Genomic DNA, 25,726 nt, shown 5'->3' with positions numbered 1-25,726 from the left:
GGCACCGAGCAGTAGCCTACCATGTTGCGCGCCTTCAAAGGCACCCACTACCTATTGTAGTGCTTACTAGCGTTGTAAAGGAGACACTCGAAGCGGGAAAATTTCGCCACTAAATGGGGACCGCAGCGTCCGAGGGAATTTAAACTCGTTTTCAGCTCCCTTCGGCGCGCCCGAAGCAGCCGACGCGGCCGCTATGTCCACGTGATCCCTCCTAGCACGTCACGCCGACGGTGGCGCCAGCTTTTCCAGTGGTGGAGCTCGAGGCCAATAGCGCTCGCGCCGGTGTGGCCCGGTCGCTCGCGGAGCGGGGAGAAGTTGGTCGCGCCATCTGTCGGCTGCCTCCAAAAGTATAATGTTATGACAGAGCGCTGAGCGCGGGCGTTCTCTCACCTAAACGACGACTCTTTACACCGTGCACCGGGCTCCGTTGAGCACGTCCGTCACTGCGGCATCGAGCAGTAGCCTACCATGCTGCACGCCTCCAAAGGCAGCCAGTACCTATTATAGTGATTTCAAATGTTGTGAAACAGATACCCAGGACGCGAACGCGTCACTACTTAATCAGAACCGCAGCGCAGGTGGGACTTTAAACTTTCGTTTTCAGCTCGCTTCGGCACTTCCGAAGCAGCCGACGCTGCCGCTGTGTCCACGTAATCCCTCATGCCGCATCACGCCGACGGTGGCGCCAGCTTTTCCAGTGGTGGAGCTCGTCCCCAATATGTGCATGTCAGTAATGTATGCATAACTGTTGTTCTTTGCATTTCTCGCATGTTGGTGCATCTTCTTTCGTAAGTAAATAATTGTGTGTGGGGTGTGTCCAATGCGTAGCCAGCATAAAACTACTTCGAAGTACCGCTCCTGGTGGTAGCATGACTTCCATTCACAAAGTTATTAGCTCTTGGCGTTGAGTGCGGCCGTTGGCCGACGTAAAGCAGAATTTTGAGAACTGAAGGTTTATTTACATTATTTACAGTAATACCACAAAGTAACGAACAGTCATAAAGTCATCGACGGCCGGCAGCAAATCGGACGCTGCGGCCCATGGCAAGAAGAGCGAAGAAAACTGTTCTTCCCGTCTCTCGCTTTTAACCCCTCCGGTCTCTCGGGGTCACGTCATTTTCGGCCAATCGTCGAGCCAGCTCAGGTGTCGTCATTTTCCTCCAATGGTAGGCGCCCGTGAAAGTGCCGGCACATTCTGACAATGGGGACGCTCCAAGGGCTCCATTGTTCGAGGGTTGAATTGCCTCCGGCTTTGCCTCCTCGCCTGGAAGCGTTCAGCTGGAGGAGACGAGTTGTTCTTGAACGACCTTCCAGAGCCGCAAAACAGCTTTGCTCGGGACCAAGATCAACTACCTGGAGCCGTGCCAGCCTCCCGTTGAACTTTCGGGAACAGTCAAGCAGGGGGGGGGGGGGGAGAGACAATAGCTCGACGTGTGGCGCATGAGGTGGGGGTCGCCAACCTGTGTGATGGGTCCCGTAACGTTGTAGACGTGCCCTGGCACACCATTATTGGAATGCGACGGCGATTGGATGTGGTCGGGAAACTTGAGTGATGTCAGGATAACGGTCCGTATCCAACAGGGTTTAGTAAGATGTATCTTGTTGTCTGCACAATGGTCCCATTCGTGTTGCCATTTTGACGTTAAGGCTTTCCTAATTGCGTGGATACTATATATATTAAAAAAATTCTGGGGTTTTATGTGCCAAAACCATTTTCTGATTATGAGGCACGCCGTAGTGGGGAACTCCGGAAATTTTGACCACCTCGGGTTCTTGAATGTGCACCTAAATCCAAGTACATGGGTGTTTTCGAATTTCACCTCCATCAAAATGAGGCCGCCGTGGTCGGGATTCGATCCCGCGACCTCGTTCTCAGCAGCCCAACACCATAGGCACTGAGCAATCATGGCGGGTTACTATCTTTATATGGAAGTGTTGTGCTTGTTATGCCATTGTACGCTGCCATCAATGCGCATCTCTCAGCTACTTCATTACCCGGTATCCCAAAGTCAGCCAAAGTCATACCCATCTTCAAAGACGCTGACAAAAACTTGGCTGAGATCTACAGACCAATATCACTAACGTGCATATGGCATAAAATTATGGAACATATTATTGCATCTCATGTTTACCATCATCTAAAATCGAACAACTTCTTTTTGCATAATCAACATGGTTTCAGGAGAGGTTTGTCGTGCGAAACGAAACTGCTTGAATTTACGACAGATTTACATTTTACCATGGACTCATACCTTCAAGCTGACAGCATCTTTCTGGATTTTTTCTAAAGATTTTGACCACGTAGCCCATTGTCGCCTGTTTTTGAAGTTATCATGATTAAAACTTGATTAACTCTATCCTGGCTTCGACCAGACTATTGACTGGTTAACCTCCCTGCCTTCCTGAATTCTACTCTCTCTCTCTCTCTTAATGAAGTTTTTGAAGTTATCATGATTAAAACTTGATTCATTAACTCTATCCTGGCTTCGACCAGACTATTGACTGGTTAACCTTTCTGCCTTCCTGAATTCTACTCTCTCTCTCTCTCTCTTAATCACATACCCAATAACTTATCATCATGCATGCTCATTTTCGCTGACGAGAGCATTATCTATCGTTCCATTAGCAGCTCTGATGACCACCTGATCCTCCAAAATGTTCTTAACCAAATTATTAATTGGTGTGACAGCTGGCTAATGACTCTAAATTCATCAAAATGTTAAGTGATGTCCTTCACCCGCAAACGCACTAACTTGGACTACTCCTACTGTATTAAAAATGTCCCATTATCGCGGACCTCATCATTTAAATATGCGTAAATCTTTCAACGAACCTTTCCTGGACTTCTCACATTACCACCATCCATGCCAGTGCTTCTCGATCACTGGCTTACCTGCGACGTAACCTTCGGAACTCACCTACTCACCGGCATTTCAAACATTTGTTCGCCCTCTACTTGAGTTCGCCGGTCTAGTCTGGTCTCCCCACCAAGATTACTTAATCAACATGCTGGAATCAATGCAAAATAGAGCCGCACGTTTAATTTCCCGGAATTATGACTACCTTTCCAGTGTAACTCAAATAAAGATTCCTTTCACTTCAGTTGCTAAGTAATCGTCGCGACATAGCCCTTTTGTCCGCTCCCTACACCTAGAAACGTCATCGCACACGTCTCACGGATTACACAATCATCATAGCTTCACGCGCATTTATGGTAAAACAGAAGCAATTAACTCGTCTGCAATTCCACGTGCCATTCGGCTCTGGGACAGCCTACCCGACAACATACTTGCGGAAACTGGCTGCGAAAAATTCAGGCACTCATTCAACTCGTTTAACCCTTGCTAACAATTGATATCACACTCATTTGTTCTGTGTTATTTTTCCTACCTTTTTCTTGCACTATAATACGTTTGTGACAAACTTGTAGAGTTCCTTTTTATTGTATTCATATACAGCTGTATGTATCTAATATGTTTCTCTAACTTTTAGGCTGTGCACTTGGCTGGTGTTTTTTTAAAATATTGTTACTAGATTGTACGTACTCGATTCTACGCCCCCCTTACTCAATCCCCATGTAGGGGCTTTGTGAGGTATTTCACAAATAAATAAATAGATAAATAAATAAATCCCAACATGACTTGGGACCCAGCAGAAACGAATTGTTCTCCCGTATTTGTTAAGCGCCACCATGTTTAAGATGTCCCCTGTCAGAGGTTCACACTCAGATTTCGCATGTACAGCCTTTAATGTACTCAAAGAATCAGTAGCCGAGGATTAAAAAGATTGTGGAGTTCGACGTCCCGAAGCTGGCAGGGTGCGTGACGACGTATTCATTAATGGAGAGAATGATTCTTCATTTTCTTTGGAGGTGAAGGAGGGTGCCTTTCGTCACTTGAAACTCCGTGGTGATAAAAGGAAGGCGATTCGGGAGGAGGTCGGCTGCCGCCCCCTTCGCCCTTTCTTAGAGCCACCCTCAAGCAATAGAGGGTGGGGGGGGGGGGGTAGCTATTTCCAGCTTTTGTCAAGGTAGACAACTTGAAGCTTAGGCCAAAAACAAGACATCAAGCATATCTGACGAAATGCAAAACTCCCTCCACGAAGTGTGAGTGCAGTTGGCCTGACTAAGCTCGTCGATAAGAGATTGCTACGAGGCAACAGTGACGACACGTGGAGGCTTCGCTCGCCGGAAAACTCCACGACAGCGGCAGTCTCCATCCAAACGGCGCAGAGAACTGCACTGCCAAGATGATGGGCGCGGGGTTTGCGTTCATCGCTGCACTGTCCGTGATCGGTACTGCGTCGGGCCAGTTCAGGTAACATCGAATCAAACTTCCACTCACAGCGGCGGAGCAAACAATGTAACTGCAGTATGGGTGGCATGAAATCGGTTGTCTTCAACGTTCGTGATTCGCAACATGTTTCTACATTTTCTTAATTGAAAAAAAAAATATGCAGTCAGCGCAAAGACTTCCGAAATGGGCATCATCATGAAATTTATTACAGAATCAGTTAACATTCACAGCCTTGCTCTCTTTCGCAAGAATTTCAACTCCAGCAGAAAGAAATGCCTGCAAGAAATGGTCCTGTGTACCATTCTCGCACTAAAAAGAAACTAAATTGAAATTGACCGCTACATAATAACTAGAATGAGATCGGCATAATATATAACGTTTTATTTTTTTCAGCCCCCTTTTTTTTTCTCGCCTATTTGCTCAAATGAAGTTCCATCGTCTTCATTACGAGGATAGGCCAGTCGGTGCAGCGAGAAGTAAAATATGAAATGCGTGGAATCGAGGAAAAACGATGTATAATGATCCACGACTCAAATCTGCTCTCTGAGAAAAACAGGTAGAGGCAGGGCATAAGTCTCCATAAGAGCTGTGTATGTATCTTTGCATCGAAAGCTGGAAAAGAAACAAGAAAAAAACAGCAGGAATGTCCTAAGCAATTAAAAAAAATGGAGAACGTTTTCATAACATGCAATGATATTACCCGGTTTATAGACCAGAAAAAGGGGGGGGGGGGTGCAGGCAAAAGTACACGAAAAGTTTCGCGAAACTAAGCACTTATACAGACCGACAAGAAAAAGAAAGAACTGAAATCTAAACCAATGTACGTGGACAGTTTCCTTGGAACAGATTTATTTGGTTTTGTGAGTGCATCTGTTCACATGTCCAGCTGTGTTGACACATGATCGGACATGCACGATATAGCTGTCTTTACAGGTTCAAGCGCTTTGATCAAGCACCGAATGACCGACTGTGTGTGCGCGTGCGTGTGCACGTGTGGGCATCGTTCTGCTTGCTGCGCTATACTGCTTATACGAAGGACAAAAATGAGATAGACACATATGTGCACAGACACACTTGAGCACACACGCAAGTGTGCGTGTGTGCGTGTATGTGTGGGTATGTGTGCGTGGGCGCACGCGAGTGTGTGTGTGTGTTCGAGTGCCTGTGTGTGCTTTTGCAATCATGTGTGCGTGCGTGTGTGTGTACGTGCGTGTGAGTGTGTGCGTGTGCGTGTATGTGCTTGTGTGATGTGTGCGTGGGTGTGTATGCGTGTGGTGTATGTGCATGTGTGTGGGTGTGTATGCGTGTGGTGTATGTGCATGTGTGTGTGCGCGTGTGTGTGTGTAAGTGTGTGTATGTGTACGATTGTGCGTTTGTGGGCGCGTATGTGTGTACACGTGTGCGCGTGCGTGTGTGTGTACTGTGCAGTGGCGTAGCTAGGTTTTCTGTCACCCCCCCCCGGGTGTAGTCGAGGAAGGCGAGCATATCGACAAGTTGCGGGTGTCTTCAGACGTATGTGACACCCCCCCCCCTGGCCCCTTGAACCCGGGGCCCACGCCACGTCCCCCCCTCCCCGTTGCTACACCACTGGTACTGTGAACTGCAGTCCGCAACGCCGTCAGAACAGCAAAGGGAGCCGTGCTGGTTCACTCTTACTGCCAACCCTGTGCTGCGCGAATGGGAAGGAATCGAAGCTTTCTTTTTCAGAATGCGAAATCATAATTATCGAATCACTATTAAATTATTTTGTTTTGCATTTCTTAGTTACTACACTGATATATTTTTTATGTTACGGAGATAGCTGGCCATTCGTTTCCCAGTTTCCTGCCCTCGCATCATACTTAACTATGCATTATGGGGTATTCTTAATTACCTGTGGAAGGGCTCAGTTCTAGACGCGCCTTAATTTGCAGCATATAATAATGACACCATAAAGGTTACTGAAAAGAGCCACAGAAATGCAATAATGCGCTAATGACTGTGTTCGGTACTCTGCATGGTTCACTAAATTCTATTAAACAACCAGCTTTGTTTTAGTTTGGCGCTTCGTGCAATGCATTACAACTAGCAATAAGTACCATTTCTATATTTCCCTCATATAAATGAATTATGAGACTATGGCGTAACATTTTCCCCGAACCTGAACTGGGGGAGAGATATACGCTTTGCGTAATAGAAGGGATTCACAAACTCGCATATTTAGAGCATAGGTTAAAGAATTCTGCGAAGGAATGCAAACGGTACATAATCAGGCCAATAGTGGAATATATGTAAGTGCGTTGTCTGGCCTCCGAAGACTTCTTGTGACGCCAGTAAACTTCAATCATTACAAAATAAAGCAACTAACTTTATATTTCATAGGTATGGCCGACAATTTGCCTTTTCAGTACACGGCCACGACTTTCGCCTATATACATGTGCTGGCAGGCGTGTGCAAGGGTGTTGCGCAGATTGGTACATGGTTCGTCAATGATCGTGGTACCGATTTCCTTTGTCGAACGAAAATAAAGTCGACGATCTGAAGCGACACATGCTTCAGTCATCCGAGGACGAGGAGTATGGGTATAGTGTATGCGCTAAGCGAAATAGCACAGTGCTCGAAATGAACGTCTTTTCCGCCACCGCGGTGTTGTCGATGCGATAAGAGTAAAGAAGGAACTCTGTCTGCTGCACGAAGTTCGGAGCAGGACGTCGTCGCCCCTTAGACATATGACAAGTAGGAAAGGAACCCATCGTAGGCATCCGGCGCACGCAGGATGCACGGAAGAGGAAGATCCTCGAATCTGAACGGGCTAATTATGTAAATACTTAGGCAAGCAGAAATCACGTACTCATCATAACCAGAGTAAGCGCCTGGTCTGTCCGCAACACACTCGGTCAATGTGGGCTGAACGAGGCGCTGGGTGAAGGTATAGGGATGTTAGGTCACAACTTCGCTGTCGCGGCGCCCGGCAAAGCGGAGAGATGACGAAGGCAGGCGAACGAAGACGAAATAAAAAGAAATGTGGCGGCCTACTTTTGCGACAGCACGGCCGACCGGCGAAGCAAAATTATGACAATGTGAGTTCTTCAGTGTGGCTGGATGAAGCTGGAGAAAAAATGTCGGGTGCTGTTTGCTTCCATGAAACCCCATTTCGATAACGAGCACTCTTGCGCCCGAGCTATAGCTTGACACAAAAGTCGCCGTCGGAACGCTACAGCATTCAGAACGGGTCAATGCCCCTGATGCAATCGGCAGAGGACTGCGGTTGGCTAGCATCCCTGGTGTTTTCTATGCCTAAAGCTATATACGCGCGCCGCGCCTCTCGATCCTCCCCTGTCCTCTTCGCTTCCATCACGGAGAATACCTGTACAAGGATCGTCGGGCTAACGTATGCAGAGGTAACCTCACATAATTTGGCAAAGCAGCGAGAAATAAATCCAGGGAGTGCCAGCATACTCGACACTCAATATACACAGAATAACTCAATAGATAACCGTGAACACGCGCCACCGTCGCAAGCTGGGGCTTACCTTGTACGTTACTGTCTGCAGCGCGCTGGCGAAGGTGGTAGCGAACACAGTTTCTTTTTGGTGTCCAGTTAATTTCCGTGGTCACCGTCCTCGTCCATGTTTCACCGACCCGGGGAGCACGCAAAGAAACAAGTCAACAGGACGCACGACTTGTAATGTGTACACCGCAATGGCTGAATTGGAGAGGTCGAGCTGTGGCCACTGTGGCCGGTGGCTGCAGCAGTTGGGCAACGGTGCCTTCAATGTCCGTAAGCAGCCGACGCAATGTCTCGAAACAGCCCTTATATATGTCAACACGCCGGTGGGAGCCAATTAGTCAATCCGTGAAGTGGGATACGTGTTGTGTAAAGTCGACAAGCGCTGCCACTGGGTACACGCGTACGGACGCACAGAGCACAGTACGACCAAAGTTAATCCAACTTAGTGCGGAAAACGGCAAATGTGATAATATGGCTGACAGCTGGAACCCGGATGCTCGCTTCTTTAACCACGATGCTGGAATATTTGTGGATGTATTGGTGCCTCTATGCCTCCAAGTTTATTTTTTCCCCTTTCTTTTCCTCGCCGTATTCACTAATATGCTTTTCGTCACTGACTCGCACGCCACCGCACCATCGTTATCACTGATATCAGTGTGACACATAAAGAAGAAGAAAAAAAAATGCCAGACGAAAGGAACCCTGCGCGGAAAGTCGCCGTGCTCGGGGAATATTCGAATCTAAGCACTGCATGTACGTGGTTATACGAAGTTATACTGTGTTGACAGCACATCAGTATAAAATTGGCCGAGGAAGGCAGTGATGAAACATCGTGTTTCCGATCATTTTCAGATTGACGATGCGCTCTCACGAGAGTATGACTTGCATTTCGCGAGCCGGCTCCTATTCCTGCCGTATCTGTCTCGCTTCAGACTGTTAATAGTGGCTGGACTTTGCCGTCCATAGCACTTCACCGCATTCTGGACAGCATTACGCAGCGATTACTTTCGTCCGATTCTATAAATTTCTTGTCACCCGTACCGCTGAGTAGCCGATGTGGGCGATAGCGGAGGCGCGGCTTCGTGCGAACCAATGACGAAGGGCGGAAAGAATAGAGAATGAAAAGAATCGTTAGGTGGTGCTGTCATATGAGTTTTCAATTTAGTTTTATTGAATTGAAATTGGGTTCACTAAGTTATGGGGTCTTACGTGCCAAAACCACTTTCTGTTTTTGAGGCACGCCGTAGTGGGGAACTCAAAAAATTTCGACCACCTGGGGTGCTTTAAGATGCACCTAAATCTAAGTACACGGGTGTTTTCGCATTTGACGCCCAGCGAAACGCGGCCGCCGTGGCCGGGATTCGATCCCGCGACCACGTGCTTAGCAGCCTAACACCATAGCCAATAAGCAACCACGGCGTGTTGAAATTGTGTTGAATGCTGTATCTATATGCGCAGAGAACATGCCCTTCATCGTTACCTGGCCCGAAGCAGGTCTTCGTTATAGCTAACATCGGACACTTGCTGCGATGGCAAATAAGAAATAAGTACTTGAATGCATAAAACGACGTTTTGTTAATTTTGTTAAGAGAGTAACGGGAACGCCAATGAATTTCTCTGCAGACTTCAAGGATTAATATCTAGAAACTGGTGTCATCCTGCAAATTCGTTCCAATGGATCCGCCTTGCGAACTCCACGGCTAGAATTTGTAAATTGCAATATGGGCGACGAGGTAATCAGTTAAAAACTGAATGAGTGAATTTTTTTAATTAGTCGATCATGCCTATCAGTTCTTCGTGCAAGTAATGTCCGCCTCTTCGCTTACACCAGCTCATGAACTAGAATTATGCTACCTGCTCAGGCAACCTTTAAAAAAATTAGTGTTCGCTGAAACACTGGGTATATTGGTGTTGTGTGCGCGCCGCTCCTTGGCGATCCGAATGAGAGGTTGGTGTTAAGAAAATTCACGAAACCACCCAGCACGAACGCCATTTCTGATGAAGGCATCAATCTTTTGGTCACAAATACCATCGCACTCACATCACGCCAGAAATTTAAATCATGGAATCGGCCAAGCAACTCGGCACTACTGTTTCACATTGGTAACATGATTGTGCGTGCCTCCTTCACTATACCAAATATTCTACAATGATAATGTTGTAGCCGAGTCATCGTAACATTAGTGCATCTATGATGGCATATTTCTAAGCCAGATAAGGATAAAGCTATGCTTCGATGGAACACATGGAACCAAAGGCATGAACAATGCCCGTGTACCGTGCTTTGGTTGCACTTAAGAACAAAATCAGAGGGTCAAAATTAATCCGGAGCCTTTCGATAAGTGGAATCCCTTATAGCCCATTGTTCAGCCTGCATTGGGTCGTTAAGCTCTACATTTGATCGTATTTAAGAAGAAAGATCCGATATTGCTTTATACTTGTACCGAATTTACGAAGTGCTTCGGACAGAATAATAGAAGCTCAAGGACGGCAGGCAATCGTGATATCGGACATGTCATCGGATGTCCCTGCCATTGCAACGACAAACAGTGAGCAGCGAAGACAAATAGTAGAGAAAAATAGGTGATTTCTGTAACTTATTGCGGGGAAATCGTAACCGTAGCTTTATGAAAGAGCAAGGCTTCTAAGCATATTGGACGGACCGACGGACGGACGGACGGACGGACGGACGGACGGACGGACGGACGGAATGGAATGGAATGGAATGGAATGGAATGGATGGATGGATGGATGGATGGATGGATGGATGGATGGATGGATGGATGGATGGATGGATGGATGGATGGATGGATGGATGGATGGGTGGGTGGGTGGGTGGGTGGGTGGGTGGATGGATGGATGGATGGATGGATGGATGGATGGATGGATGGATGGATGGATGGATGGATGGATGGATGGATGGATGGATGGATGCAACATTATTGTACGTCCGGCAAGGTTTAATGGGACCTGGGATCAGGTCTCCCACGGGGGAACGTCAAGGCCCTGCCTCAACGCCGCCTCACGGGCTTGCTGGACTGCCTACGTCTGGAGTCCGAGGTCTGAGCTGCACAGAGTGGCGGCCCACCTCAACGACAGGGTCTCCGGAGCAACTGCCATCCTTCCTATATAGCCAAATGAAAAGAAAGCTATCTAACCTTTAAATTAATAACCAACATATTGCGAGTAAACATTTCACGTTCCTTTGCAGGGTGCCCCTAATGCTGGTCGAGTCTAACTGGACTTCTTCGCTTGGCAGAGCGAATACACCGATTCACGAACATCTCGAAAATCACATGAACGTGAGTAAAGTGTGAAATATTCTTTCTGCAACTAACCGGGGACAACGCGGTGAAGAAAAACGATCAGAGTAAAAGTAAAAATGGTGAAGTGAAAGAACGCTATTGGTGGCGTTCTTTCACTCGCGACCTGCTCTTTCTTCACATCCTTCACGTCTTTCACTTCACGTCCTGCTCTCCAATGATACCCACAAGCAGCTCGTGATCAGTTTTCGTTATCTGACGCCACTATGTGACCGACCGCAATCAAATGTTCGATGCACTGACCATCCCGGCACAAATGTCGTTGCTTAAGCGGACCAACTTGAGGCGAAACGATTGTGTCATGCAGTGCCCCACCAAAATCGCTATAATGGTAAATATGGCACTGCGATAGCTCAGATACCATAAGAATCATGGGTATTACATGAATTTGCCCACTCTTCGGGCTTGTGGCTTCATGCATTCTTGTGTCGTATATGAGGCGTTGTCTTTCTAAATTTTGGAGAAATCTTATTTTGCTAAGCACACGAAGGCAACAAGTTTCCGCGCACATGCGTAGTCATTCCGAACTGTGGCATCTACAACGAAATATTTTGTTGAAAATAATCAATGTGCAAAGGAGCGGCAGTTTGAAGCCAAAAGGACGAAGCTTAGGCAAATCTATGTATACTGCCCACCATTCTTATGAAGGCTGAAACACAATACTTTCCTCTCCCCTATAGACACTGATGTCAGAGTTCCCTGTAATAATTTTTGAATGAAGTTCTATGGATTGCATCGCACTTCGACACACGATGACCCTGACATGCAGGGATCCCTATTGCCAATAAAAAAAATTAAACTATGGTGTTTTACGTGCCAAAACCACTTTCTGATTATGAGGCACGCCGTAGTGGAGGACTTCGGAAATTTCGACCACCTGGGGTTCTTTAACGTGGACGTAAATCTAAGTACAACGGTGTTTTCGCATTTCGCCCCCATCGAAATACGGCCGCCGTGGCCTGGATTCGATCCCGCGACCTCATGCTCAGCAACTATTGCCACTAAGGCAGCGCGCATCTGCACTGTGATTTTCATAAACGCACAAATACATTGATGCCATTCGCACAAATACCCCCGAAGGTTCGTTATTTACGTTTATCATTCCTGTCAAAAGGGTGCGACGGCCACCACTGTCGTCACCAGAACGCATAGGTCACTGGTGATGATGTTTCCTTAGCATTCCCTTTAATATGGTGCAGTGAAAAATAGTCACTTAGCCTGCTTGAACTAATCAAGTAATCTATACATGCTTATCATTCTAGCATTTCCCCCATGTTTCCTTAATAGTAAAGGTCTTGCTTAAGACCCCTATATCCACCTTGTATAGTTAGCTATACCTGTAACGAATCCCGTATCCGGTCCTATTAATCTTTTTCCTGCTGCTTTTCCTCCAAGCTCTAATCGTACCTTGCTTATTTCGACTGCTGACACTTGCCTGCAGCGACACGGGACTTTGAGCTCGCTGACGGCCGAAGTCTGTGTAGTGCGTGTATATAGACCTCAGACTCTGCCCAGGTAGCGCTGCGGGAAAACACGTCAACAGCGCCCCCATCGCAGCCTTGGTACGAACTGAGTAGGGCAAAAAGAGCTGTCCGCAAGCGATGGTGCATAGGCCACAATGGACGCTCCTTTTTCGGTTGTGTTGAGACACGCTTTCCTGAAAATCAAGAACCTGCAAAGCTTCTTCCGCCCATCCACGCTTCGGAAAGGGAGGAAGCTCAGCAGGGCGAAGTACGTGTACAGTATAAAAGAAGTCTCGTGTTTTTTCTGCGTGCTGCAACTCGCAAGTACAGAGAGTATCAGGTTTGTTTATATGCATATCAGCATAAAGATCTAAGCATTTCAATTTGTTTCATATTCAAATGTCCTGAACACAAGAGTTGAGTATCTCCTATATTTTTATGCATTTTATCCTAATGTTCTTTTCTCGCAGTTATTTACAGAGAGTAAATCCTTCCATAGCCTTTTTCAGGGCAGCAAACAGAAAGCGTTTTCCAAGGCAGCAAACAGCGTGCGAATATAACGAAAGTAAGCTTTCTACAGTGCCTGCGCGCCGCGTCTTTCCGTCTCGCAGGAGCTACATCATAGCGCAGTACCTTTGAACTTTTCGCAGACGCTTCAAGCAACACACGCGCACATATAAATGTAAATAAACGCGACATCTTTTTCTACACATGTGCGTTACATCGCAATTACTCATCCAGTGCTCCTACAGCAACATTATTGCTCACTTATGAAAGACGCAGTCGAGCAGGCTCACCACATTGCGAAACGTGCTTGTTGTATCGGCGCAGGACATACAAAATACCGAAACTAGAAATGAGCTCGCGATACAACGATGCTCTAGAACAAGATTTTGAATTCATAAACGAACCAAAATGTTTGGTTAAACTGACCAGCCAAATCTATCCGTTCCACTCGTTGAGTCAAGCGGAGGCGGACGTTTGTTAACAGGTGGAAATATCGATGGCACATACACAGGATGGTTCGCAACGTTGTTTTTATTGCGAAAGCAATACTGCTCGCACTTTCGGCTTATCGGTGGTCGTGGCGCCTCCTTACGCAGCTGCGCGTCACGTGACCATGTGAGGTCACGCCAGGCCGAGAGACGGGGCCCCAGCTCGCAGCATCGATGGTGGAGACGAAGCCTTGCGCGCCGCTGTTGCGGCGCTACCGAGAGAGGGCGCTCGCTGGTGTGACGTCACGCTAGGAGGATAAATGGGGCTACAGCTCGGCTCCTCGCAGTGGTCGGCGCGCTGCCTTGCGCTATGTCGGATGATGTATAGCCATAAGTTTAACAAAGGGCAACCATGTCCACACCATCAGCCGAACCAAGGCGCAGCCAAGGGTATTGCTTTCGCAATCTTCCAGGCTTAACCAAGCTAAGCCTTCAGCCAATTTTTTATGTTGCCAATGAAGTGGCGGCTGCATATTCTTGAGTTTTCGCTTGGTTACCGCGGTCCTCCGTCAGGGCTACGCTGCACAATTACAGCAGAACAACATTATCGCACTTTCTCATGCGAGCCGCTGTGTTGTGGCGAATGCAAGTAAATCGATTACCCAACACGTTGAACGGCCCTTATCAAGCGCTCTCGCCTTTCCCCTTCATACGATCGCGATGGAAATAGGTAAAACTGAACGTTGTTATTCAGTCCTTCATGTTCATGCAATTTACAACACAACGGTAGCGTCGATTGCGGCGTTTCTTCGCTGCGCGCTGAGCTATCGAGGTTGCTGCCGTTTCCTCCATCAGCCAGCGCTTGGCAGTTTCGCCACAGAACACCTATTCGACGGCGCGACCGACTAGCGGAGAAATTCATATCTCTCTGTCTGGGCGTCAAATGCGCAAAACATTCGCAATGTGGACCAAAATCTAGTTAAATCGTTGTTTAGCAGTCGCTAGCTGCATAGGCAACTTAGCAAGAAAGTCGGGCTTCGCACTACTCAATTACTGCCTCTTCGCACCGGCAGGTGGCGCTACGCGTCTTGCAAAACTCCAGAGTCTGACGTCTATAGCGTTCGCATTCTCCGGTGTTTCTCGTTCTGGGGTTGGTGGTTCCGAGTTGGGCGTCACGCGGAGGGTCGCTTGCCTACGTTGCCGGAGCGCGTAAAGCATTGTAGCGGGCCTGGGCTACACCGGGGTGTCGCACTAAGCTGACTAAGTGGACCCACGCCGTCGTCTGTCTCTATCGCTGGCAGTTGCTTGTGTGAGAGGAGGTGACGTCGGGAGGTTGGAAGAAACTAATGGGCTTAGTTTGTATATTTACAACTGGATCTATTGTTATGGAAGCACACTACACGTCAGAGCACACACTGCACAACACCCAAGATGTCCGCTTTTTACGCAGTCGTTTTCACTGGGTCACTAGACGCGGGAGTTTAATCACCTTATTTCCGGCCAATCGGAATGGCCGAACTGTTCGCTGCACTCCAGCCATTTTATCGCAACACCTTGTTTTGTCAGGTGGAAGAGAGGACAGCTCATAAAGCGCTGTCCACTGATGAGAATTCAGATCTTAGCCGACCATCATGATCCGTACAACCGCCCCAAGCAAGGCTTCCACCACCACGGGTGTGCAGTGTCTTTTTCGTTTGAGGCGGTGGTCATTTTTCGGACGAGTTCACGCCGCCATACCACGGCGGGGGTGACTCGCGGTGCCAGAGCTCCGCATGTGGGCCGCCAACGAGAACGCCTTCATGAGGGGTGATCAGGTACTCCAGAATTCAAGAGCAATCTTGCCCTGTCGTTTGGAGGAAATAATAATCGTTCGGCATCATCTCTGGTAGTATACCCAAATGACGTCTTTGCTTTTCCAGGTGGAACCAAAGTTCCTTCCTTATTTTTGCAGTGCCACGTGGATGCCTAACTTCTTTTCTGTGTATGTTGCTTGCATCTTGCTAACCCATACTTGGTAGCAACACTAAGTCATGAAAAGAGCAAACCGGTTCACCCCTTCCTTTAGAAGTAGGTTGAAAAATCGAACAGTTGGGATATGGTACCCCTGGAAGCTTGAAGAGATTTTGCTTTCTCTTAAGTAACGCGGCCGGGATCAGGCAGCATTAGATATATGCTCTGGCGTTTTTCTTTTTCTTTTTTTTATCATTTCAGAATAGGCAGTTTTTCGCCTTTCCCACGGAAGTCGTCGACATCGGCTTCTTGTAGCAATTCGTAGGCTCTCTGTGACGGTCAGCTTGTTGCGGTTTGAGGAGCCTGGCCTTGGCAGTCGTTACCGCTTCTTCAGAATGTGGCGGTTCCTGTCACCTCAAAGGGACCTTTTTTCTTTGGCCGTCAGCAGTCAGTGCCAGGCCAGGACACCCGTAAAGTTGGGAACTTTCTGTTTTGAGACTCAACACCGGTGACATGAGTGGGGGGCCTTTACATTGTACCACCGACCGCAAAAGTTATTGTAGGACTGCAGGCTCCAAATAGTTAAATTTTGTTACGAATTCTACCGTCAAATAGAAATTTTGATGAGAAATGCGTGGATCTATATAACATACCGGTGCCTTTCGAATCGACGACTGTTTCAATAGCAGCGATTAAATATCGTTTTTTTTTTTCTCGAATACCGTGCTCCGAAAGCTTTTGTGCTTATGGGCAGATGCCGAATGACGTCTTCCACTTCATGAGTGCCATTCAGTAATTCGTGAATTTTGACATACAGATGGACTACATCGGTGAAGTGAAGCTGGGTACGCCAGGTCAAACATTCCGTATTATCTTTGACACGGGCTCCGCTGACTTCTGGGTCCCGTCTGTTCGGTGTACGGAAGGATGCCGTGAGTAACTAACACAAGATGTTCTGATGTAAACTTAAATAACTTATTCTTAGTAACGAACACCAACTTCTTATAAATGTTTTGTTTCTCTTGCTGGGGTGCTCAAATAGCTAACCTTCTTATTTGAATATAAGACGAATAGTCGAGACGAACGACCACGGAATATCCAATTGAATAATGAATGTTGTCTTATTTATGGAGAAAATAAATTTAAAGATTGGCTGTATTCCGTTTGCTGAAGAGAAAGGCTTATTTACAGTTTGACACATGTAATGCCGTTCACAACTGGAAGGCTTGGTCAACTAAGAATATTTTAAATGAGAAACAACTGAAAGGTGATCACATCTGCAGGGAGCACCCCAACAACGACAATAATCGAACAAAGTAATGGCGCGCCACTCAGGATGTTATGTTCGTTGAAGGGGCAAGTGTATTACCACCTTATAGCGCGTACCGGTTTACATGTACGGAAACTTGCTGAGATATTGCCCAAGAATGGTACACATTTCACCTCAATCATGACAACAAATTTGTAGGTTTTCTAAAGGGGGTACAAATCTTTACTAAATCATTGGAGATTATGAGCAGCAGTTATATCTGCTCCGCGCGTTCACTTCCTCGAACGTTGCGCAACAGCCGCGTATCTGCTGCAGAAAAATCATTCAGAATAGTCACCACTTTCATCGGATTTTGTCTGTGTACACTATGATAAGTGTTCTCCTCTCTTATATTACAATAGAAACGAATATCCGATTATGTAGAATTATGTAGAGTTATGTCATTATGTCCCCTCTTACAGCTCTTGAATGGGCGAGTAACGCATTAAGCAAGAATTTGTGGTATACATGCCTCCTCTTGCCTTGGAAGTGATGGGTTTCTGGGCATTATTAAGTTTTCTGCATTGAGCTTCACTTAGCGTTGACCGCCTGCGCGTTCGCAGATGACCGCCGGAAATACGATCATTCGCACTCCAGCTCGCACGTCTCAGACGGTACGGCGGTGTCCATCAAGTACGGCAGCGGCGAGGTAAAGGGTGTGCTCTCCTCCGACACGCTGCACCTAGGCAACGGTGCGGTGCCCGCACAGCCATTCGCCGAAATCACGCACGCGTCGCAAGGCATCTTCCGGCCCGAACCGTTCGACGGAGAGATTGGGCGGGACGTTCCCTTCGACGGTATTATCGGGCTGGCCTACCCTAAGGTGTCGTCACTAAAGGTGAAACCGGTGTTCGACGCCATAATGGAGCACAATCTGGTGCCCCAATCCGTCTTCTCCTTCTACCTGGGAAGCAGCTCAAGCGGCAGACCCGCCGGAGAACTGGTACTCGGTGGCATCAACCACGAACACTTCAAGGGCAGCATGCACTACGTGTCGGTCACCAAGAAGCGCCACTGGGAATTCAAGATGGACCGGTAAGCGGAAGTATACGCTTCTTAACTAATTTGCACTTTCCATTTTCGTCACCCCCCACGGCATTGCTGCAGGACTAAACGAGAAAACAATAGTTAAGAAAGGCGTAACAGGCGTCAACAAATGCTATATCACCGTGAAATTCACAGGTCCTTTGGCACAGAAGATTGGGCGAAAGATTGTGAACGCGATGTGAACAAACCATCAACAGCTCGAGTCTACGATGAAAAGATGACGTCGGTTGGGGTGCTTCAGGTTACGAGACGTTCATGAAGGTACAGGGGAAGCTTCATTAGGGGGCCGAGGGCCATAAGCAGGGGAAATGTAATTAGGCAACCGCTCAACCAATATGAACAAAATTCGTTTCATTCGAAAGAAAATGTACATACACGCCTAGAGCGTTTAGCGAGAAATTAGCCGCATGCGAAGACGTTTTCCTTCTCTACTTCCTCTCCAGAGGCACCGGAACAAAAATTAAAGTATCTGTCCCCCCCCCCCCCCCCCTAACTGCAATATGCTGTAGTAAATTCATCCCCTCCCTCCTCCCACACACACACGTTTCAAGATATACTTCAGAAGCCCCTGCTCTTTTTTCTTTCTCTATTATTCCTTTTGTGAGCGAACAAGTACCACGGTCGTGTTAACCAAATACATCTTTCTTCGCCCCAAGGGTTCAAGCTGGAGGCGACAAACGTTTCTGTGTCGGCGGCTGCTGGACTGTAGTTGACTCAGGATCGTCGTTCATCGAAGGACCCGGCGAAGAAATCGACAGGATCAGCACAGTGATTGGCGCCCAGAAGACAGAGCACGGGAAGGCGCGTATATACAATCGTTTTCTGAGCAGATATCCGCACCTTCGCTAAGATGCTCCCACGTCCTCAGATCAGGCCTTTGCTGGTCGTGCTTGCTACGCAGTATCGTGCTCTTTAACTGTACTTTATGCCAGCAACCGTGACATGTACAAAGGAAGCTCACGCAGAACCCATGGCGTTGAGTATGTAATCTATGTTAATACGATAGTATTTCAATGTCATCACGCATGATGACATGACGTTATAAACTTGTTTAGGACGTCTACTGTGGGGAACGCTGCGGTTAGTAGGGAAGTACCACGCACATGGGAAGTGATACTCGAACCAGAAACAATTACGAACACCGAACATTATACACCGACCTAACCGTCTACGAATGGGGCCCTCCGTATTAACTCCCACCAGCTGTCGTTTTACAGCGTTTGTTTTTCTTTTTGGCCGATAAACAAATTCTGTCCTGTAACGTCATCTGCTTGCTCTCGAAATATGGCTGCAAAGCCCAACGCTACAGTTCGGGCAGTAAAAGCTAGCGCACATGAACTGATGTGCAAATCGGGTACAGAAAGGGCCCAATCAAGTTAACTTCCAAGACCTGTCGTCCTCTTGTTACTGCTGTTGTTCTGAATAGAAGGAAATTTCAGCATGCTAGGCAATTTTGGCTAAGCATGCATCGTCTACGTACAGAGTGTCCCTGGTGATCTTCGAATCAAGTAACGATTCCACTGCGCTTATTCTTTCACTCAATTCGATCATCTTTGCGCCATTATAGCAATAGGAATGAGCAACTGAGATTTCATTGAAGCTTCATGTACTTATAATCTTACTCATCTTTTTCCAAGGTGCCGACGTAATACACGCCGATAAATCTGTTGTTATTCTTATATTGTGCTACTCGCTGGTATATTTTTCATTTTAATGAGATATAACGGGCTTGTAAATATTAATTAAACACCTCAAATGTTGGTCTTTAAGGCTATGTTGACTCGATAAAGTGGAAGACCGTCGTGGCTCACATCAGGTTGTGTGCACCATGGTAGCTTTCCTGAACAGTGGATATATATATATATATATATATATATATATATATATATATATATATATATATATATATATATATATATATATATATATATATATATATATATATATCAGTGAAGCATAGCATCACAGGATCTGGCGCAGAAATAGTTCAAGGACTAGAAGCACGTAGGAAAAATAACGTCACTTTACTGACGTTTCAGCCGGGGTCCAGCCTTCATCAAGAGTGTGACTGCAAGCTCAGAGAGCTCAATTTATACTTTTTCTCAGTAAGAAGAGAAAGAAGCGAGCAAGGGGAACCACAAACGTCAATACAAACTTTACGATCTAGTGCGTGTAAACAAAAGAAAAGGACAAATATAGTAGTCTCAAAAATACCAGCACGCGCACTGGCTTGTACACGGACTGGTACACCACTACATTTATTATGTTTGCTTTTTTTGAACAGGTGTAACCGATGATTTGTACGTCCTTCTATTCTTTGTTTCCTACTTCAGCGTTGGGCCATTATCTATCATATCTAGGCTGACCCTGTGTTCGATTGCTTATGCTTTTATTTATACTACCGGTATGTTAACATATGAACAACATTGCAACGTATTCTCATGTAACCCCACCTGTTCTAGAAAACAAAACACGCACACACACACAACGATCAAACGCAATGTTGGAACCTAAATAACGCGAAGCTTGCTTGACTTGGCAGTAACGGATGACGTGAGCACAGTCTTGGCGCCTGTGTAGCTGTTAGTCAGCCCTAGCTGTTAGCTGTCGATATGCGTCACGAGGACGAACGCGATGCATGATGCTTGCCGAGGGAATAACGTTGATGATAGTTGTATGGGGCACAATGAAGTACAGCACGTATGAAAATAAATTTAAGGCTCCTTGACTCATAGTGGGGCATCCATTCTGGGGAATTGGCCAAGTTTCGGCACATATCCAGTAGTGCGTACCCAGTTACGCATATATATCCAGTGCCGAATTTGCCTCTTCGGGCACATACCCGGTGAGCTAAGTTTTCTGCACTATCGGCCAGACAGCGGCCACCAGCAAGTTGTCTATCTGGGCACATGTACAGTGAGTGAGTGAGTACAACTTTATTACGGTCCAGTGGCCCTGTACACTCGGCAAGACAGCAGTCAGCATATACTCAGTCGCCCAAGTTGTCGATTTACATCCTCGAATGTAAACGGCAAGGAAACAACGAAGAAGGACAAACGGCGTTGAATAGGCAAACAATGCTTCGCCTTTAAAAAAAATGAAATGTCGACGCCACTGGGCCCATTTCAACATGTATTAAGGGGGTTATTTGTAGCGCTGGTTGTACATGTATGGGGGCTCTAAGTGCACCTGTCATAAATACAATATCAGCCCTATTAATTAATTCATTAATTCATGCGTTTGCTCGTTCGTTCGTACTGCTGGGCCTATGCTCGTCCTGGTAAGGAGGGCAATACAAAAAGAACAAACGAACCGAAATAACAAGTCTCTGTTCAAAATAAAACGCTGTCAAGCACTAGATTGCAAGGTAACATATTCGATATTTCAATGTAGTTATGGTTCTCGGATGAAAATTACCGACATAGTTATCACCATAATGGCATATAATGTAGTATATCTGAGAATGAGCCCGATGGTATATCGACGAAATGATGACCGTATGTTTGAAGGGGACATGGCTAAGACGTCAGTGTTACCTCTTTTTCTTTTCTTGTAAAATACTACAGTACCTCCTGGATTGCAAGAAAGTTAGCAAGTTGCCGAAGCTCGTATTCACCATTGGCGGCAGACAGCATACACTCAAAGGTGCGGACTACATAGTGAAGGTAAGCTGAAAGCTTTTTTTATAGACTGGAATCATTATTTGAGCAGCATGGGCAAAAGAGGAAGGACGTGGAAATCAAAAAGAACTAAAACCAATGTGTCATGATGCTTGTACCAGTATCTCAAAAGCAATTACAAAAATTATGTTATTTTCCCATTGTTTCGTATCTTTCGTCGCTAGTTTTCATGGCAAATAACCCAGCGGCGTGGCGAACTTCTTCATTGCGTCTGCAAGTGTCATTTCCTGTAATTCTGTCTCTGTTTGGTGCTTTCTTTTCTGTGGTACTATTGCTCTTATTTTTGTTCACTCAAGCACAAAACCGCTCTCCGCTGAGCTGGTGACTGCGGTGCGCACAGCGTCGACATTAAGAGGTGCCAAATAGTATAAGGTAAAAATAATAGACAGATGGAGCCGGTTTCAGAAGACTTTTTTTTCGTACGTGTGTTTGCCATTGACCAGATGACTTCGCTAATAGTACGTCCGGTACCAGGATTTGCTTGAATTTTATCTTACGAACAATTTTTGCGTAAGTGCTTTTTTGTGAATACGTTCCCCGATTTCTTCGCTGCGTGCGTGCACCATCGCTTCGGAAATTGCATTGTTACGACTCCCTTCTTTTCGCAACGCAGTTGCTAGCATTCGACAACCAAGTGCGATGCTACGCCGGCCTTGGAACTACTGACGACTATGGCACGAAGAAGCCCTTGTGGATCCTGGGTCAAGTTTTCATGCGGAAATTCTACACAGTCTTTGACCGAGATGCCGACAGAATCGGATTTGCCGAAGCGCGCTAGATCCTCCTGCACGCATCCATGTGCGTTCCTCTTCAAAGTTACGTTGCCGTGAGATGGTGAACACAAAACTACGCAATAAACTGACATACTCTGATGCCTGCTCTGCATTGCTGACTTGCAAATAGCGGACATTTCAGGGAACACTACCTATAAAGGTAAGCTAAAGAGCAGTAGTAATCATTTTGGTCTGATAGGGTGTTATTTGAAAACTTTTTTTTAGCCTCGCGTTATAGGAGGTTGATTACTAGAAAACAACATGAAGGCCAAACTTCTATCTTTATTTTATTTATTTGTAGTTTTTTTTTCGCGGTAACTTCCAGCGACTGCATACGTCAGCCTGGCGTCAACGAGGCTTGACGTCACACAGACTTCAACGTGAAACCAGGCCCCGCAGACCCTCAAGTTCAAGAAATGGCCACAGAGGGTGAAAAAATCGACTCCGCGGCGCTGCTAATAAAACCAGCCCAGTAGAAACACATCGGGATGCTTACGTTAGTTCCAATATTTCCCGCTAGAGGCGCCGCAATAAGCACAATTTTATCTTACAAACTTTCCCCTACAATTACAAAAGCATTTTTATTACATAAACAAGAGGGCAGAATTATCATTGCTAATTATATATTGTATTCTTTATTAGTAAGTTTATCCGTCTTTGTCCCTATAAACGCAAATAGCGTTCAGCATCGTCGATCTTTCACGTGAGGTCTGCCCAGGATTTAAAAATTTTACCGGTATTTTCGAGTGCACGGCGGCACGGATTCATTCGTTCGCAGACTGGTCGCTTCTTTGTTGCTAAAACTAGTTTATTGCGCTTCGATGTCTCGCGTTATTTAACTTCGGGTGAAGTGACATGTTTGCAAACGGACATGAAAGCCCGAAAGCTAGGTTTCGGTCGTGAGCCATTTGGAACATGTCTGCATCGAAACGGGAGCCGGATTCTGTTGCGGCTGACAACGGCAATAACGGTGAGTCGTTGAATCGTTATATAATATTCGTCTCATTAACTTACAGGCGGATACAAGTTAACGAACTGCATTACATATGGGCAGTCAGGATCCTCCGTTGCTGTTTCCTAAATAAACCTTTAGTTGCGAGGCCGTCGTTATACACAATCAGGAAAAAAAGAGAGCGATATCGGAACGCGCGTCACATTTTTCATGTTATTGTAGCCGTAGCCATTGGTGACTGAGTAGCCGTATCAATATACATATAAAACTTTTTTTGAGTCCACCGGCAACTTCTTTCGTCCACAAAACCGAATAATCCTTTGGTAATATGAAGTGAAAGTACAGAATTTTATGTATTACGCAGTTGGCAAGCATGACAATTCACCCATATTTCGTCCTTGCTGGTTCCAAATGTTCTTGCTGTTCAGTTAGGTTTACTGCAAGGGAAATAATTTTTGCAGTAGTGAAGCGGTGCATCACGTGCGTGCAGAAAAATAATGCATCAGTTGCAATAGCTTCATGACTTTCGTGCATTTGCTTGTGGAACCAGCAGTGTGATCTCATCAAGTGTATAAATGAGCGCACGAATGTTCGCATTTGTGATCTTAATAATACTTACGCTGTTGACATGCACTGTAGTTAGGCAGACATCAATTTTATGGACAATAGTAATATTTATTTAACATGCTGCTTAAGCGCCCTAGAACAGATAGTGTACATTTGCACATGTTCTGCAGTCGCAAACCACTACAATATACATGTCACACCTTTTTGCATTTCATATTGCAAAATGCTTTTTGAATTTTTGATGCAGTCAAATTTTCTGTTCCAGACATGCAGTAATGAGGACGGCACCAGTATACAGCAACACACTCCACGCACTAAACACAAGCTGCTGCCTGCTACAACAAGGCCTTTGTGGGGACGTTGGCTGCTACTAGAAGGTAAACAACACGTGGTTCAGAAATAAATATGCTTGATATATGGTGTATTGGCTTGCTAGTCTTGACATACATGTCATTTGTTTGCAGCACATTTGAATGTTTGTTCATATTTATGGTTCAGTATAACTGGTTTGAACATAAAAGAAAACACTACATGAGTTTGGCTAATCTTTGCTGTATCTCATGTGTCACTGTTCTGCCCCAACAGAGTATATGCCAGGCACATCTTAGTCATCACAGCAGCTCCCATCTACATCAACAGGAAGGGGCTGGAGCCGAATATGCAAGGCTTTTACACCACGAACAAAGAAGCGCATGCAGAAGAACCGGTGCTAATCTCTGGATTGTTGCCATGTAAACGCGTTTTCAGCACTTACCAGCTTCAGTTCCGCGCGTGCAACATGTCCGCCGAAAAAAGTAACGCAATGTTTATTTAGTAAATTTTAAACCATTATAGAATAGTGTTCTTTTCGTTCCTGTTGGTGTTAATGAGCTGCATGTGTTTCTAGCGAGCGACAGGTAAAATTGACGATATACTACAGCACGGCGTTATTCGGCCTTCCCAAAGTCATTGGGTGTCTCCTGTGGTTTTAGTGCGCAGAAAGGACGTGTCGATCCGATTCTGTGTGGATTATCACCGGCTCAACCAGATCAAGCGGAAAGACGTGTATCCGTTGCCTCGTATCAACGATGGCCTCGACTGATTGCAGAGCGCGGAGTAGTTATCATCATTCTATTTTCGCTCCGGCTTTTGGGCAACAAACAAGTGGCCCAATCTAAACCCGTAACGCCAAATCCCGTATATAGCTTGTGCTCATATAAGGTGATTTAAGCGTACGCCCAATCTGCAACCGGCGTTAGTGACTTTCACTATAGCAATATAGCGGGTGTTTGTTTTTAGTTTGCCTATAAAAAGTAAGGCAAGCAAAATCAACTTTATTGTTTAATTTTATTTTACTTTTACGCTAAGATCGTGTACATGTACGCTCTCGTGAAGGCCCGCGCCTTTCCTGCAGCTATCACTGCAGAAGCAGTCTGGCACCCGAGCCAATGATAAATCGCGACCGCGAAATTCAGCCATCGTTGCTGCGAAAGGACGTCGCCTACTTCTGCTTCCGAGCGTGCTTTCGAAAACGCGCGCTAGGTGGCCATCAGAGGTCACACGGAATATCGTTTTATACGAAATGTGTTAGCTCCGGCTAGTATATTATCAAACAAAGACAGAAAGCTATCATAAGGGAAACGAGAGAAAGAGACACCGTCGGGCAGTAAGCAATGTCAATTGATTTCGGATGAGAGATTGCGAGCAGCAAAGAGCTTTATCGCGCCCGAACGAAACTCGTAATAAATGCGGACCTTAAGTAGAAAGGAAACACAAGTCAGGAAATCGCACTTTATTTCAGCGCACTCGTATTAGAGGTCTGCTATAGCACGAAACTTCTTTACTGATATTGAAATCAAGTTACATTTAAAAATATAAATAGAAGCATTTCTGTGGCCCAAGCTAAACCGCCAAAGAAAAATACGGCAAGATATGCGCAAGCGCAGCAGATGCGATTTCATG

General features: G+C 46.1%; 1 protein-coding gene across 1 annotated transcript; it reads left to right on the top strand.

Moving 5' to 3' along the window:
- The first annotated feature begins 4,175 nt into the window (after positions 1-4,175).
- On the top strand, positions 4,176-22,359 carry LOC135903029 (cathepsin D-like). Its single transcript, XM_065433401.1, has 7 exons — positions 4,176-4,316; positions 10,998-11,088; positions 16,275-16,389; positions 17,330-17,801; positions 18,470-18,614; positions 21,380-21,478; positions 22,107-22,359. Exons 1-7 carry the CDS (start codon positions 4,249-4,251, stop codon positions 22,269-22,271), a joined length of 1,155 nt encoding a protein of 384 aa, XP_065289473.1. The 5' UTR covers positions 4,176-4,248; the 3' UTR covers positions 22,272-22,359.
- The last annotated feature ends 3,367 nt before the right edge of the window (positions 22,360-25,726 follow it).

Source organism: Dermacentor albipictus, chromosome 1 (genome assembly GCF_038994185.2).
Source record: "Dermacentor albipictus isolate Rhodes 1998 colony chromosome 1, USDA_Dalb.pri_finalv2, whole genome shotgun sequence".
Taxonomy (NCBI): domain Eukaryota; kingdom Metazoa; phylum Arthropoda; class Arachnida; order Ixodida; family Ixodidae; genus Dermacentor; species Dermacentor albipictus.
This window is presented reverse-complemented; position numbering and strand designations above follow the sequence as displayed.

Coding starts and splice junctions, on each gene's coding strand:
- LOC135903029 (XM_065433401.1), top strand. CDS start 4,249: ATGATGGGCGCGGGGTTTGCGTTCATCGCTGCACTGTCCGTGATCGGT. Junction 4,317..10,997: donor ACTGCGTCGGGCCAGTTCAG/GTAACATCGAAT, acceptor GTTCCTTTGCAG/GGTGCCCCTAATGCTGGTCG. Junction 17,802..18,469: donor TGGGAATTCAAGATGGACCG/GTAAGCGGAAGT, acceptor CTTCGCCCCAAG/GGTTCAAGCTGGAGGCGACA.